Consider the following 16184-nt stretch of genomic DNA (forward strand, 5'->3'; position numbering starts at 1 on the left):
TAAATGTAATTTGTTGTTGTTGTTGAATCCCTTGCTTACATTCCAGCCTGTAATATTGTCTTTACGATGCAGGAGTCACAACCACCACAAAATCACCACCAACTGGGCCGACCACCACCAAAAAACCAGGTAAGAGCAACGATTTGATACTTAATTATATCCCAGGATGAGGTTACGTGACATTCTTCTGTGCATCGAAACCGCCTGAATCCCTCAATCACACTCCAGTTTGTAACTCACTGCTAGGGATCTGTTATTCTACACACATACCCATGTAACCAACTTGATAACGATTAGCCTATAAACCGTTTCAAGCACCAGTTGCTGAATATTGACTCATACATTCACTAAGACACTGCGTCTTTCTTTATTCGTGGAGTCCTGTTGTATAGTGGTTAGAGCACTCGCTTCGTAGCACAACCGAGGACTAGGGTTCAATTCCTGGCCAGAGCAAAACATTGGGTAAGTTTTCTTACTCCACAAACCTGTTTACGTAGCAGTAATTCGGAACCCAGTTGTGAGTTGATTGGCAGATCACTTTTTTGGGGCATAATAACCCCTCCCCCAAAAAATAAAACAATAACTTGGTCACTCAATCCACAAATGTTTGTAGGACACTGCTGTGTGCAATTGGCTGCTGCGTTTTGCCCACAAAATAAGAGTTAATTCATTTTACAGTATATCCTCTGAAGCACTTAAGACACGTGTCGAAGACGTGATAAGGCGCTGTATTTAATGCAACGATTATATATTATTGTAATTTCCTTTGTTGTGTGTTTCAGATTCCTGCCCACCCAATTCTCACTACGACCCCTGTGGTCCCACCTGTCCTCCCACCTGTGATAACCCAAAACCGAATTGTACAGCAAGTTGCGTGGCCGGCTGTTTCTGTGACCCTGGCTTCTTCCAAAATGGACAAGCATGTGTTCCTCAGGAGCAATGTGGTTGTAACTACGGAGGCAATTATTATGAGGTGAGGATGTCATCAGACCATTGATAAAAACTGTCTCCTATATCTGAATATCCAGCTGGAAAGAAGAATTTTTCTCCATCAACTTTCTCCCCTCCTCTCCTCATTGTGGAGTCCTGTCGTTCAGTGGTTAGAGCACTCGCCTCGCAAGTGAGAGGACCCAGGTTTGATTCCTGGGCGGGTCAGGTTAGGGCGAAACCTTAGGCAAGTTTCCTTACTCCACACACATCCCTCTGCTTACCTAGCAGTAAGTAGGAACCCAGTTGGTAGTTGATTGGCGGATTGCTTTTCGGGGGCAATAATCCCTAAAAAAAAATGATAATTTGGTCACTCAATCCATGACTGTTTGTAGAACACAGTTGTGTGCAATTGGCTGCCGCGTTTTGCCCACAAAATATACAGTCAATTCACTTTCCAGTATATACTGTATATAATGTGAAGCGCTTTGAGATATCCCGAAAACGTGATAAGGCTCTATACCAAATGCAAGGATTATTATCATTATTTCAGGCTCAGGCAATGTAATTTGTATGCCACTAATTGTAGGAAGTTATTCTTATTTGTTTTCCTGCTTCTAGCCTGGAGAAGTCATCTGGTCAGATGCCTGTACGTCTGTTTGCCATTGTCTTGGAAACTTCAGCATTCGCTGCACCAACACGAGCTGCGCCCCAGATGAATACTGTGGAGACAAAGATGGAGTCTATGGATGTCACCTCAAAGGTACAGTGAGATTTTGCTATTTCCTTCTTGGTGTTAAGTACTGAAATACATTACATCCCCGTCTCACTGGACTCCAGATATCTGGAAATAAAGAACATCCAGTTTGACTTCCACCATCCTGGCAGTTGTTTGACTGTTGTGTCCCAAACTATATACTATATCCTGAGATATTATTTATGGTACTTAGCCAGACATATTGGCAAAACATCCAATGTGTATGTTTCATTTCGATCCTGTTTCTTTCCTTTGTTATTGAGGACGTAACAAGAAGTGAAAAGCTAAACAGTGTGAACTTCCCCGTTACCTCCTCAGGGTCATCCACATGTACAGCATCTGGGGATCCCCACTACACCTCCTTTGATAAGAAGAAGTTTAATTTCCATGGAAACTGTACGTACGTCATGTCCCAGACCTGCAACTCCACGCAAACTCCATTCTCTGTGTACGCATCCAATGAGCACAGGAACGGGAAAAAAACTGTGTCGTACGTGAAAGCCGTCTATGTGCAGGTGTACGGGATCACAGTGTCCATACTCAAGAAGAAAGTTGTCCAGGTGAGAAAAAGCTCCTCATCCACTACGATACCTGATCTCAGCTACTGACAGCACAACACAACACAGTATTTCAATGCCCGACATTCAGTAGTCCGAGTGACTTTGAGAAACATTCCAACTGTCGTGCCCACCATCTGTTCATACGAATAATTTAAATGGAAACCGACTCTGTGTTAAACAGCACTGAGACTATTTACTGCAGCAACAATACTGACTGCCTTTGTTAATCAATGTTTGATTTCAGGTGAACGGAAAAACTGTGACTGTCCCAATCAACCCGGTCCGTGAGGTCACCATCAAACCATCTGGCAAACATGTCGTCGTACAGACTGACTTTGGTCTGATCGTTAGATACGATGGCAAACATCATATGGACATCAAGGTTCCCAGCAAGTAAGTCACTTCAGGACTCTTTGCTAATAACAATGACACTCTGAAGTTGCATATGCTTTCTGTTCTGTGCATATTTCACGTCTGTATGAATCACAGCTAAAGGCGTTATGTTATCTCTGTGCAGCTACGCTGACGAGCTGTGTGGCCTGTGCGGTGACTACAATGGAAGCCCCAGTGATGACTTCAGGACTCCTGAGGGAAAGCTGGTGAAGGGCGTCAATGACTTTGGGAACAGCTGGAACGTGGACGACAAGTAAGTTTAAAAGCTTTGAAGACGATACTGGTTTCTTTGGTCTGTGAAGTACATGAATAAGTTGGTTAATATGTTCAGTTAAAGAATGTCTTGTCCCTCTGGACAACATCAAGCAGGATTGGCTAAAGAGATGAACATACAACCTTCTGTGTTGGCTAATGTTGGCTTAAAATGTTTGCCTTACTACCCAGCTGCACCAAGACTGACAGTGATGTGGACCCAGAGTGTACTGAGGAAGAGACAGACAAATATGAAGGACCTGCCTACTGTGGGATATTGGTGGATCCATTCGGCCCCTTCGCTGCCTGTCACTACAAAATTGACCCCATGGTATGTCCACTTCCTTATCTTAGCTCCTTTTCTTTCATTGCTTCATTTCCTCCCGTTCACCTCACCACCCAAACTTGTCACATAAAGAGCTTGTGATTATCACCAAGAGACTCATGTGTCTTCACTATGAGAAGCATCAACATCTGAAGCTCCAATCTATTTTCTTCCAACAGTCCTTCTTCAACGACTGTGTGTACGACATGTGTGAGCTGGACGGCAGTAAGACGGAGCTGTGCGACGCTTTGGAGGCCTATGTCAATGAGTGTCAGCAACGCAACATCACCATCGATTCCTGGAGAAACAGCACCTTCTGCCGTACGTACCAATGAGAGTGATTATCAGTGTAAACGCCAAATCAATTTTAAAACAGCGATTCTTCACATGCTTCTCTGTGCCTGTTCTCTCCAGCTCTCACATGCCCACCTAACAGCCACTACGAACCCTGTACGTCAGCCTGTCCAGCCACCTGCCTTAACCCTACACCTCCTTCCTGCGACCTCCCCTGTGTGGAAGGCTGTCAGTGCGATAAAGGATTTGTACTGAGCGGAGACCAGTGTGTGCCCAAAAAACAATGTGGCTGTTTTTACAACGGAACCGAATATCAGGTAATGTCACAAGGAATTCTTGCAAATCTGAGCAGTCAAATTCAGGCATTAAGCACTAGACATTGCATCGGTTTTGTTGCAGGTTTTTGCATTTAGTTTTTTCTTTCCAGTCATTGTAGTCACTCTCCCTCAATCCCTCCGCTTTGCCTTCTCCTTCCCCATCTTCACATCGCTCCAGAAGACATTCCTCTTCGACCGTGCCTACAGTCACCTCCCCCCAGTTCGGCATCGTGCTCCGCCACTGTCAAGCGCTCTGGGACGCTACCCTGCATGAGGGGTGCTATATAAATGCAAGTTGGTGGTGGTGGTGTAATTCTGATTGATTTCTCCGTTTGCAGCCAGGTGAGGTGATCTGGTCTAAGGCCTGTGACCAAGTGTGTAAGTGTCAGTCGAGCAATAACATTGAGTGCAAAGATACAAGCTGTGATCCGGACGAGTACTGCGGCAGTGAAGGTGGTGTTCAGGGCTGTTACCCTAAAGGTAAACGGGGCCAACACTTTAACCGTCATTAACTTCCTTTCCAATGTTCCATCATTTCATTCCTGCTTCTTTCCTTTGCAATTGGGAGAGAAATCACCAAGAAATGTAAAGCTAAACAGTGTGAACTTCACCCTCAGGTTCATCCACATGTACAGCATCTGGAGATCCCCACTACACCTCCTTTGACAAGAAGAAGTTTAATTTCCATGGAAACTGTACGTACGTCATGTCCCAGACCTGCAACTCCACACAAACCCCATTCGCTGTGTACGCATCCAACGAGCACAGGAATAAGAAAAAGACTGTGACGTACGTGAAAGCCGTCTATGTGGAGGTGTACGGCATCACAGTGTCCATACTCAAGAAGAAGGTTGTCCAGGTGAGACAAGAGCTCCTCATCCACAATACCTAATCTCAGCTACTGACAGCAGTTACACAACACCTACAGTAGTCCAATACCCCACATTCAGTATTCCGAGTGACTTTGAGAAAGATTACAACTGTCCTGTCCTCTAACTGTTCATACGATTAATTCAAATAGGAAACCAACTCTGTGTTAAACAGCATTGAGGCTATTTACTGCAGCAACGGCAGCAATAATATTGATTACCTGTGTTAATCAATGTTTTGATTTCAGGTGAACGGAAAAACTGTGACTGTCCCAATCAACCCAGTCCGTGAGGTCACCATCAAACCATCCGGCAAACATGTCGTCGTACAGACTGACTTTGGTCTGATCGTTAGATACGATGGCAATCATCACATGGACATCAAGGTTCCCAGCGAGTAAGTCACTACAGGACTCGTTGCTAATAACAATGACACTCTGAAGTTGCATCTGCTTTCTGTTCTGTGCATATTTCTCGTCTGTATGAATCACAGCTAAAGGCGTTATGTTATCTCTGTGCAGCTACGCTGACGAGCTGTGTGGCCTGTGCGGTGACTACAATGGAAGCCCCAGTGATGACTTCAGGACTCGTGAGGGAAAGCTGGTGAAGGGCGTCAATGACTTTGGGAACAGCTGGAACGTGGACGACAAGTAAGTTTAAAAGCTTTGAAGACGATACTGGTTTCTTTGGTCTGTGAAGTACACGAATATGTTGGTTAATATGTTCAGTTAAAGAATGTCTTGTCCCTCTGGACAACATCAAGCAGGATTGGCGAAAGAGATGAACGTACAACCTTCTGTGTGTTGGCTAATGTTGGCTTAAAATGTTTGCCTTACTACCCAGCTGCACCAAGACTGACAGTGATGTGGACCCAGAGTGTACTGAGGAAGAGACAGACAAATATGAAGGACCTGCCTACTGTGGGATATTGGTGGATCCATTCGGCCCCTTCGCTGCCTGTCACTACAAAATTGACCCCATGGTATGTCCACTTCCTTGTCTTAGCTCCTTTTCTTTCATTGCTTCATTTCCTCCCGTTCACCTCACCACCCAAACTTGTGACATAAAGGGCTTGTGGTTATCACCAAGAGACTCATGTGTCTTCACTATGAGAAGCATCAACATCTGAAGCTCCAATCTATTTTCTTCCAACAGTCCTTCTTCAACGACTGTGTGTACGACATGTGTGAGCTGGACGGCAGTAAGACGGAGCTGTGCGACGCTTTGGAGGCCTATGTCAATGAGTGTCAGCAACGCAACATCACCATCGATTCCTGGAGAAACAGCACCTTCTGCCGTACGTACCAATGAGAGTGATTATCAGTGTAAACGCCAAATCAATTTTAAAACAGCGATTCTTCACATGCTTCTCTGTGCCTGTTCTCTCCAGCTCTCACATGCCCACCTAACAGCCACTACGAACCCTGTACGTCAGCCTGTCCAGCCACCTGCCTTAACCCTACACCTCCTTCCTGCGACCTCCCCTGTGTGGAAGGCTGTCAGTGCGATAAAGGATTTGTACTGAGCGGAGACCAGTGTGTGCCCAAAAAACAATGTGGCTGTTTTTACAACGGAACCGAATATCAGGTAATGTCACAAGGAATTCTTGCAAATCTGAGCAGTCAAATTCAGGCATTAAGCGCTGGACATTGCATCGGTTTTGTTGAAGGTTTTTGCATTTAGTTTTTTCTTTCCAGTCATTGTAGTCACTCTCCCTCAATCCCTCCGCTTTGCCTTCTCCTTCCCCATCTTCACATCGCTCCAGAGGACATTCCTCTTCGACCGTGCCTACAGTCACCTCCCCCCAGTTTGGCATCGTGCTCCGCCATTGTCAAGCACTCTGGGACGCTACCCTGCATGAGGGGTGCTATATAAATGCAAGTTGTTGGTGGTGGTGTAATTCTGATTGATTTCTCCGTTTGCAGCCAGGAGAGGTGATCTGGTCTAAGGCCTGTGACCAAGTGTGTAAGTGTCAGTCGAGCAATAACATTGAGTGCAAAGATACAAGCTGTGATCCGGACGAGTACTGCGGCAGTGAAGGTGGTGTTCAGGGCTGTTACCCTAAAGGTAAACGGGGCCAACACTTTAACCGTCATTAACTTCCTTTCCAATGTTCCATCATTTCATTCCTGCTTCTTTCCTTTGTCATTGGGAGAGAATTCACCAAGAAATGTAAAGCTAAACAGTGTGAACTTCACCCTCAGGTTCATCCACATGTACAGCATCTGGAGATCCCCACTACACCTCCTTTGATAAGAAGAAGTTTAATTTCCATGGAAACTGTACGTACGTCATGTCCCAGACCTGCAACTCCACACAAACCCCATTCGCTGTGTACGCATCCAACGAGCACAGGAATAAGAAAAAGACTGTGACGTACGTGAAAGCCGTCTATGTCGAGGTGTACGGCATCACAGTGTCCATACTCAAGAAGAAGGTTGTCCAGGTGAGACAAGAGCTCCTCATCCACAATACCTAATCTCAGCTACTGACAGCAGTTACACAACACCTACAGTAGTCCAATACCCCACATTCAGTATTCCGAGTGACTTTGAGAAAGATTACAACTGTCCTGCCCTCTAACTGTTCAAACGATTAATTCAAATAGGAAACCAACTCTGTGTTAAACAGCATTGAGGCTGTTTACTGCAGCAACGGCAGCAATAATATTAATTACCTGTGTTAATCAATGTTTTGATTTCAGGTGAACGGAAAAACTGTGACTGTCCCAATCAACCCAGTCCGTGAGGTCACCATCAAACCATCCGGCAAACATGTCGTCGTACAGACTGACTTTGGTCTGATCGTTAGATACGATGGCAATCATCACATGGACATCAAGGTTCCCAGCGAGTAAGTCACTTCAGGACTCGTTGCTAATAACAATGACACTCTGAAGTTGCATCTGCTTTCTGTTCTGTGCATATTTCACGTCTGTATGAATCACAGCTAAAGGCGTTATGTTATCTCTGTGCAGCTACGCTGACGAGCTGTGTGGCCTGTGCGGTGACTACAATGGAAGCCCCAGTGATGACTTCAGGACTCGTGAGGGAAAGCTGGTGAAGGGCGTCAATGACTTTGGGAACAGCTGGAACGTGGACGACAAGTAAGTTTAAAAGCTTTGAAGACGATACTGGTTTCTTTGGTCTGTGAAGTACACGTATAAGTTGGTTAATATGTTCAGTTAAAGAATGTCTTGTCCCTCTGGACAACATCAAGCAGGATTGGCGAAAGAGATGAACATACAACCTTCTCTGTGTTGGCTAATGTTGGCTTAAAATGTTTGCCTTACTACCCAGCTGCACCAAGACTGACAGTGATGTGGACCCAGAGTGTACTGAGGAAGAGACAGACAAATATGAAGGACCTGCCTACTGTGGGATATTGGTGGATCCATTCGGCCCCTTCGCTGCCTGTCACTACAAAATTGACCCCATGGTATGTCCACTTCCTTATCTTAGCTCCATTTCTTTCATTGCTTCATTTCCTCCCGTTCACCTCACCGCCCAAACTTGTGACATAAAGAGCTTGTGATTATCACCAAGAGACTCATGTGTCTTCACTATGAGAAGCATCAACATCTGAAGCTCCAATCTATTTTCTTCCAACAGTCCTTCTTCAACGACTGTGTGTACGACATGTGTGAGCTGGACGGCAGTAAGACGGAGCTGTGCGACGCTTTGGAGGCCTATGTCAATGAGTGTCAGCAACGCAACATCACCATCGATTCCTGGAGAAACAGCACCTTCTGCCGTACGTACCAATGAGAGTGATTATCAGCGTAAACGCCAAATCAATTTTAAAACAGCGATTCTTCACATGCTTCTCTGTGCCTGTTCTCTCCAGCTCTCACATGCCCACCTAACAGCCACTACGAACCCTGTACGTCAGCCTGTCCAGCCACCTGCCTTAACCCTACACCTCCTTCCTGCGACCTCCCCTGTGTGGAAGGCTGTCAGTGCGATAAAGGATTTGTACTGAGCGGAGACCAGTGTGTGCCCAAAAAACAATGTGGCTGTTTTTACAACGGAACCGAATATCAGGTAATGTCACAAGGAATTCTTGCAAATCTGAGCAGTCAAATTCAGGCATTAAGCGCTGGACATTGCATCGGTTTTGTTGCAGGTTTTTGCATTTAGTTTTTTCTTTCCAGTCATTGTAGTCACTCTCCCTCAATCCCTCCGCTTTGCCTTCTCCTTCCCCATCTTCACATCGCTCCAGAAGACATTCCTCTTCGACCGTGCCTACAGTCACCTCCCCCCAGTTTGGCATCGTGCTCCGCCACTGTCAAGCGCTCTGGGACGCTACCCTGCATGAGGGGTGCTATATAAATGCAAGTTGGTGGTGGTGGTGTAATTCTGATTGATTTCTCCGTTTGCAGCCAGGAGAGGTGATCTGGTCTAAGGCCTGTGACCAAGTGTGTAAGTGTCAGTCGAGCAATAACATTGAGTGCAAAGATACAAGCTGTGATCCGGACGAGTACTGCGGCAGTGAAGGTGGTGTTCAGGGCTGTTACCCTAAAGGTAAACGGGGCCAACACTTTAACCGTCATTAACTTCCTTTCCAATGTTCCATCATTTCATTCCTGCTTCTTTCCTTTGTCATTGGGAGAGAATTCACCAAGAAATGTAAAGCTAAACAGTGTGAACTTCACCCTCAGGTTCATCCACATGTACAGCATCTGGAGATCCCCACTACACCTCCTTTGACAAGAAGAAGTTTAATTTCCATGGAAACTGTACGTACGTCATGTCCCAGACCTGCAACTCCACACAAACCCCATTCGCTGTGTACGCATCCAACGAGCACAGGAATAAGAAAAAGACTGTGACGTACGTGAAAGCCGTCTATGTGGAGGTGTACGGCATCACAGTGTCCATACTCAAGAAGAAGGTTGTCCAGGTGAGACAAGAGCTCCTCATCCACAATACCTAATCTCAGCTACTGACAGCAGTTACACAACACCTACAGTATTCCAATACCCCACATTCAGTATTCCGAGTGACTTTGAGAAAGATTACAACTGTCCTGCCCTCTAACTGTTCATACGATTAATTCAAATAGGAAACCAACTCTGTGTTAAACAGCATTGAGGCTATTTACTGCAGCAACGGCAGCAATAATATTGATTACCTGTGTTAATCAATGTTTTGATTTCAGGTGAACGGAAAAACTGTGACTGTCCCAATCAACCCAGTCCGTGAGGTCACCATCAAACCATCCGGCAAACATGTCGTCGTACAGACTGACTTTGGTCTGATCGTTAGATACGATGGCAATCATCACATGGACATCAAGGTTCCCAGCGAGTAAGTCACTTCAGGACTCGTTGCTAATAACAATGACACTCTGAAGTTGCATCTGCTTTCTGTTCTGTGCATATTTCACGTCTGTATGAATCACAGCTAAAGGCGTTATGTTATCTCTGTGCAGCTACGCTGACGAGCTGTGTGGCCTGTGCGGTGACTACAATGGAAGCCCCAGTGATGACTTCAGGACTCGTGAGGGAAAGCTGGTGAAGGGCGTCAATGACTTTGGGAACAGCTGGAACGTGGACGACAAGTAAGTTTAAAAGCTTTGAAGACGATACTGGTTTCTTTGGTCTGTGAAGTACACGAATAAGTTGGTTAATATGTTCAGTTAAAGAATGTCTTGTCCCTCTGGACAACATCAAGCAGGATTGGCGAAAGAGATGAACATACAACCTTCTCTGTGTTGGCTAATGTTGGCTTAAAATGTTTGCCTTACTACCCAGCTGCACCAAGACTGACAGTGATGTGGACCCAGAGTGTACTGAGGAAGAGACAGACAAATATGAAGGACCTGCCTACTGTGGGATATTGGTGGATCCATTCGGCCCCTTCGCTGCCTGTCACTACAAAATTGACCCCACGGTATGTCCACTTCCTTGTCTTAGCTCCTTTTCTTTCATTCCTTCATTCATTTCCTCCCGTTCACCTCACCGCCCAAACTTGTGACATAAAGAGCTTGTGATTATCACCAAGAGACTCATGTGTCTTCACTATGAGAAGCATCAACATCTGAAGCTCCAATCTATTTTCTTCCAACAGTCCTTCTTCAACGACTGTGTGTACGACATGTGTGAGCTGGACGGCAGTAAGACGGAGCTGTGCGACGCTTTGGAGGCCTATGTCAATGAGTGTCAGCAACGCAACATCACCATCGATTCCTGGAGAAACAGCACCTTCTGCCGTACGTACCAATGAGAGTGATTATCAGCGTAAACGCCAAATCAATTTTAAAACAGCGATTCTTCACATGCTTCTCTGTGCCTGTTCTCTCCAGCTCTCACATGCCCACCTAACAGCCACTACGAACCCTGTACGTCAGCCTGTCCAGCCACCTGCCTTAACCCTACACCTCCTTCCTGCGACCTCCCCTGTGTGGAAGGCTGTCAGTGCGATAAAGGATTTGTACTGAGCGGAGACCAGTGTGTGCCCAAAAAACAATGTGGCTGTTTTTACAACGGAACCGAATATCAGGTAATGTCACAAGGAATTCTTGCAAATCTGAGAAATTAATTTCAGGCGCCAAGTACATTGTATTTCTGATTGAATTCTCCTTGTTCTAGCCAGGTGAGGTGATCTGGTCTAAGGCCTGTGACCAAGTATGTACTTGTCAGTCAAGCAACAACATCAAGTGCAAAGATACAAGCTGTGATCCGGACGAGTACTGTGGCAGTGAAGGTGGTGTTCAGGGCTGTTACCCTAAAGGTAAAGAGGGCCAACACTTTAACCGTCATTAACATCCTTTCGAACATTCCATCAAATTCGCTGCTGCTTCTTTCCTTTGTCCCTGGGAGAGAATTCAACAAGAAGACAAACGCTAAACAGTGTGAACTTCCCCGTTACCTCCTTAGGTTCATCCACATGTACTGCATCTGGAGATCCCCACTACACCTCCTTTGACAAGAAGAAGTTTAATTTCCATGGAAACTGTACGTACGTCATGTCCCAGACCTGCAACTCCACACAGACCCCATTCGCTGTGTACGCATCCAACGAGCATAGGAACGGGAAAAAAACTGTGTCGTATGTGAAAGCCGTCTATGTGCAGGTGTACGGGATCACCGTGTCCATACTCAAGAAGAAAGTTGTCCAGGTGAGAAAAGAGCGCCCCTCCCTTCCTGTCTGGGAGACGTCTAATGTTCAATGTGACCCACTTTCTGCTGACTGATGAGGAGTGTCGTTAAAGTAAGCTGAGGGAAATGTGCTGTGTACTTTTATTTCTGTCTGTGAAGTCTTGTGGCTTAGTGGTTAGAGCACTTGCCTAACACACAAGCAAGAGGACCTGGGTTCAATTCCCAAGCAGGGCGAAATGTTGGGCAATTTTCCTTTGCTCTCCATACCCACACACCTCTGTTTACCTAGCAGTCAGTAGGAACTCCATTGTCAGTCAATTGACGAATTGCTTTTTTTTCTGGGGATGATAATCCCTTCAAAAAAGTATTATTAATATTCTAGAGGTTAGTGAATGACTTTCTAATTGTCTATCTGATACAGTATAGTATTGAGGTCTCGCCATCATTTCCTGTGGTCATTCCAGATGTCATTGAGGGCTAGTTCACATCTGTGCTTGTTATTGAAGGCAAAGTGATTGAGGAGGTGGCAGGCAGTCAATGCTGAAATCTGATGAGTGATGTGCTTTGTTCCAGGTCAATGACAAGACTGTGACGGTGCCCAACAAACCAGTGTCCGGAGTCACGATCAAGCAAAACGGCAAACATGTTGTTGTGGAGACAGATTTCGGCTTGATTGTGAGATATGATGGCAACCACAATGCCCAGGTCAAAGTGCCAAACGAGTGAGTGTAATTCATCGAGAAAAAGAGTCTTACAGTGAGGAGGTTGGGTATATCAGTGTTAACCGCCTTGCCCCCCCCACCATTGGCGGGCGGGCCTTCAGCCTCTCCGCCCCCACACTTTGGAATTCCATCTCACAGTCCCTCCGCCTCGCCCCCTCCCTTGCCTCCTTCAAGACCCGTCTCAAGATCCTTCTCTTCAACCGAGCCTTCGGTCACCCTCCTACCCCTACAGTACCTGCTCTCCACCCCTCCTGATCCCTAACCACCAGCTCGGGTGCGGATTCCTTGACTGTCCAGCGCCTTGGAACGTCCTCCCGACGTGAAAGGCACTTTGTAAATGGCATTTGTTGTATGACACTGTCCTTACACTCTCGTGCACACTGAACTCACAGCTTGATGTGTGTTGTCTGTTTACAGCTATTCTGGTGAGCTGTGTGGTCTGTGCGGTGACTACAATACAAACCCACTTGACGACTTCAAGACTCCCACAGGAGAGTTGGTGAAGAATGTCAACGACTTTGGGAACAGCTGGAATGTGGACAAGAAGTAAGTAACCCGCAGGATGGAGGGCGTTAGCTGTTGCTGTGCTGGGCGCAAATTGACTGCAGTAGTTAGAAACACGACTGGAGACCATCTTGTTATAACACAAAGGTTTGGATCATAAAATCAGAGCCTGCATTATAAGGGGGTATATTCATTGCATTCGGGTCATTAGTTGAGGAAGCAGACACGTGGAGTCCTGTAACTCAGTGCACTCACCTCACAAGTGAGAGGACTTGGGTTCAATTCCCAGGCAGGGCAAAAAGTTGGACAAGTTTATCTAATAGTAAGTAGGAACCTGTTTTTTAGGCGATTGGCAGATCACTTTTCCTTCAAAAAATAATAATTTGGTCACTCAATCCAAGACTGTGGGACACTGCTGTGCGCAATTGGCTGCCCACAAAATATACAGTCGCCGCACTTTACAGTATATTCTGTGAAGTGCTTTGAGACGTCTCGAAGACGTGAGAAGGTGTTAAATCAAATGCAAGGATTATTGTTATTATTGCATGGTACCAGTACGGTTACACAGTGTTCATGCAGGGAGTTTGTAGAATGGCAGCCCGCTGAGGGATCAAATTACTAAAACTTTGGCTCATTGTTTTACAGCTGCACGTCTTCAGGCAGTGACGTGGAACCGGAATGCAGTGAAGAAGAGACTGAGAAATACCAGGGACCTGCATACTGTGGGATATTGGTGGATCCGTTCGGTCCATTTGCCGCCTGTCACTACAAGATTAGCCCCACGGTAACTATAGAGAGCCGCAATATCAATAGCGAGTATTCCCAATGTTGTGCACACATGGATGCAGGCATGTAGAACAATGCACGTACACAGATGTGTATACATACACAGTCACACAGCGCACGCGGATGTACATTGCACAATACAATGCAAATTGAAAGGCAGGCGCTGTGTAAATGTTATTTGTTGTGGTTGTTGTCCTGATGGAAACTGAAGATCCATTTCCCTCTAACTGCTGCTTCTCCTGTCTCAGTCCTTCTTCAACGACTGTGTGTACGACATGTGTGAGCTGGACGGCAGTAAGACAGAGCTGTGCGAAGCTTTGGAGGCCTATGTCAATGAGTGTCAGCAACGCAACATCACCATCGACTCCTGGAGAAACGACACGTTCTGCCGTACGTACTATATTTACCTCTGTTTACCTAGCAGTAAGTAGGAATCCGGTTGCTAGTCAATTGGAGGATCATTTTTCCGGGGATAGTAATCCCTTCAAAAAACATAATAATTTGGTCACTCAATGCACGACTGTTTGTGGGATATGCTGTGCACAATTGGCTGCCGCGTTTCACCCACAAAATACAGAGTCCACTTTACAATATATTCTGTGAAGCGCTTGAAGACGTCTCAACGACATGATAAGGGCCAATATTAAATGCAAAGATTATGAGTAGTAGCAGCAGTACTATTCCACTTACTACCTGCCCTCGAAATGCAAGAATTATTATTATCATTTAACATCAATTCTTCTCCGTCTCCAGCTCTTCGTTGTCCAGCCAACAGCCACTATGATCCGTGTGCGTCGGCCTGTCCAGCCACCTGCGTCAACCCCAGACCCCCAACGTGTGACGAGCCCTGTGCCGAGGGCTGTGAGTGTGACCAAGGATTTGTGCAGAGCGGAGACCAGTGTGTGCCTCAGCAGCAATGTGGATGTTTCTACAATGGTGATTACTACCAGGTATGGCCAGAAGTTTACTATATATCATGTCGTCTGGTGTCGGCCTGGCTCAGTCTGTAGCACTATCGCCTCATGAATTTTGAAGGTTGTGGATGCAAGCCCCATATCAGGACTTTAAACTCGCATAGTCTAACTAAGCCGACACTCCAGTGCAGCACTGGGGGGTGTTGCATTTTTGGAGGTACCAACAACAACAAATTACATTTGTACAGCTCCTTTCAAGTCGGGAGGAAGTCCCAAGGCGCTGGGGTGAGATATTGCTGTTCTTTGGATGAGATATTAAATCAACATCCCATCTGCTTGTTGTTAGTCGATTGACGGATTGTTTATCCGGGGGTAATAATCCCTTTAAAAAAAAATAATGTGGTTACTCAATGCACGACAGTTTGTGGGACACTGCTGTACGTAATTGGCTGCCATATTCGCCCACAAAATATATACAGTCACTACACTTTACAGTATATTATGTGAAGCGCTTTGAGACGTCGCAAACTTGTGATAAGGCTCTATCAAAATGTAAGGCTTATTATTATTATTATTAATCCTTTGCTCCTGAACCCCACAGACCGGCGATGACTTCTTTACACCCGATTGCTCAAAGAAGTGCGAGTGTCAGGGGAGCAACGTGACCACCTGCAGCGACTGGCAGTGCGGAGAGAAAGAGTACTGCGGCCTTGTCAATGGCATTCACGGCTGCCACCCAATAGGTAAGAGACGTGCCACACACAATAACAACAAATGATGATATTCACGCAGAGCCTTTCAGAAGATTTACCTTGATCCACTGGCTCCCAATCACCGAACGGTTCGACTTCAAGATCCTCTCATTCGTTTTCAAGTCACTTCAGTCCCTCGCACCGCAATGCCTATCCGATTCGCTTACCCCCCTACTCCCATCACCCGCTGACTCTGTTTGGCTGGCTCCAGCCTCCTGTTCATTCCCTTGTGCCCTCCGCTCCATCATCGGTGGCCGTGCCTTCAGCCACTGCACCCCGAAAATCTGGAACTTTCTCCCTCGATCCTTCCACCTTGCCCCCTCCCTTCCTCCCCATCCTCAAATCCCACCTAAAGACCTCTTTGATCAAGCTTACGGTCACCTCTCCCCTCCCTCTCTCCCTTGGCTCGTTGTGAGGCTCCGTCACTGTGAAGCTCTCCGGGACTCTATCCCACATGAGGGGCGATGTGTAAATGATCCTTCAGAGATGATGAGAATCACGGGCACAAGGCCACGGCTGGGTGATATGCATTGTGTTTGTCACCTCTCTAACCCTTTCTCTTTCCCCAGGATTTGAATCGTGTTACATCTCTGGAGATCCCCACTATTACAGCTTTGACAAGAGATCTTTGGCCTTCATGGGCACCTGTACATACACGCTGGCCAGATCGTGTGAGAATCAGACCGGTAAGCACAACCTTCTGCTCAGAT

General features: G+C 46.2%; 2 protein-coding genes and 1 non-coding gene across 4 annotated transcripts in view; all 3 read left to right on the forward strand.

Moving 5' to 3' along the window:
• Positions 1-66: 66 nt before the first annotated feature.
• LOC121851574 (zonadhesin-like) lies at positions 67-2894 on the forward strand. The gene is made up of 6 exons (XM_042345550.1): positions 67-129; positions 783-959; positions 1549-1690; positions 2003-2244; positions 2489-2637; positions 2762-2894. Exons 1-6 carry the CDS (start codon positions 67-69, stop codon positions 2892-2894), a joined length of 906 nt encoding a protein of 301 aa, XP_042201484.1.
• Positions 2895-3161: 267 nt separating this feature from the next.
• The window catches only part of zanl (zonadhesin, like), a 31520-nt gene continuing 18497 nt past the window's right edge, over positions 3162-16184 (forward strand). Inside the window, exons 1-26 of one of the 2 annotated variants that reach the window (XM_042345556.1) lie at positions 3162-3220; positions 3394-3535; positions 3629-3825; positions 4164-4305; positions 4443-4684; positions 4943-5091; positions 5216-5344; positions 5538-5676; positions 5850-5991; positions 6085-6281; positions 6620-6761; positions 6899-7140; positions 7399-7547; positions 7672-7800; positions 7994-8132; positions 8306-8447; positions 8541-8737; positions 9076-9217; positions 11575-11816; positions 12370-12518; positions 12936-13064; positions 13668-13806; positions 14057-14198; positions 14562-14758; positions 15324-15465; positions 16044-16160. In XM_042345556.1, coding sequence (XP_042201490.1) covers positions 3218-3220; positions 3394-3535; positions 3629-3825; positions 4164-4305; positions 4443-4684; positions 4943-5091; positions 5216-5344; positions 5538-5676; positions 5850-5991; positions 6085-6281; positions 6620-6761; positions 6899-7140; positions 7399-7547; positions 7672-7800; positions 7994-8132; positions 8306-8447; positions 8541-8737; positions 9076-9217; positions 11575-11816; positions 12370-12518; positions 12936-13064; positions 13668-13806; positions 14057-14198; positions 14562-14758; positions 15324-15465; positions 16044-16160 — 4021 coding nt within the window. In that variant the 5' untranslated portion in view covers positions 3162-3217. Of the gene's footprint in view, positions 3221-3393; positions 3536-3628; positions 3826-4163; positions 4306-4442; positions 4685-4942; positions 5092-5215; positions 5345-5537; positions 5677-5849; positions 5992-6084; positions 6282-6619; positions 6762-6898; positions 7141-7398; positions 7548-7671; positions 7801-7993; positions 8133-8305; positions 8448-8540; positions 8738-9075; positions 9218-9237; positions 9597-9854; positions 10004-10127; positions 10257-10449; positions 10589-10765; positions 10908-11000; positions 11198-11286; positions 11429-11574; positions 11817-12369; positions 12519-12935; positions 13065-13667; positions 13807-14056; positions 14199-14561; positions 14759-15323; positions 15466-16043; positions 16161-16184 lie in introns of those variants that run through there. The other variant, XM_007912218.2, reaches the window with a different exon arrangement.
• On the forward strand, positions 11954-12031 carry trnav-aac. Its single transcript is given in 2 exon segments — positions 11954-11990; positions 11995-12031. It is a non-coding gene; the product is annotated as a tRNA-Val (tRNA).

Source organism: Callorhinchus milii, unplaced genomic scaffold (assembly GCF_018977255.1).
Source record: "Callorhinchus milii isolate IMCB2004 unplaced genomic scaffold, IMCB_Cmil_1.0 Scaffold60, whole genome shotgun sequence".
Lineage (NCBI taxonomy): Eukaryota > Metazoa > Chordata > Chondrichthyes > Chimaeriformes > Callorhinchidae > Callorhinchus > Callorhinchus milii.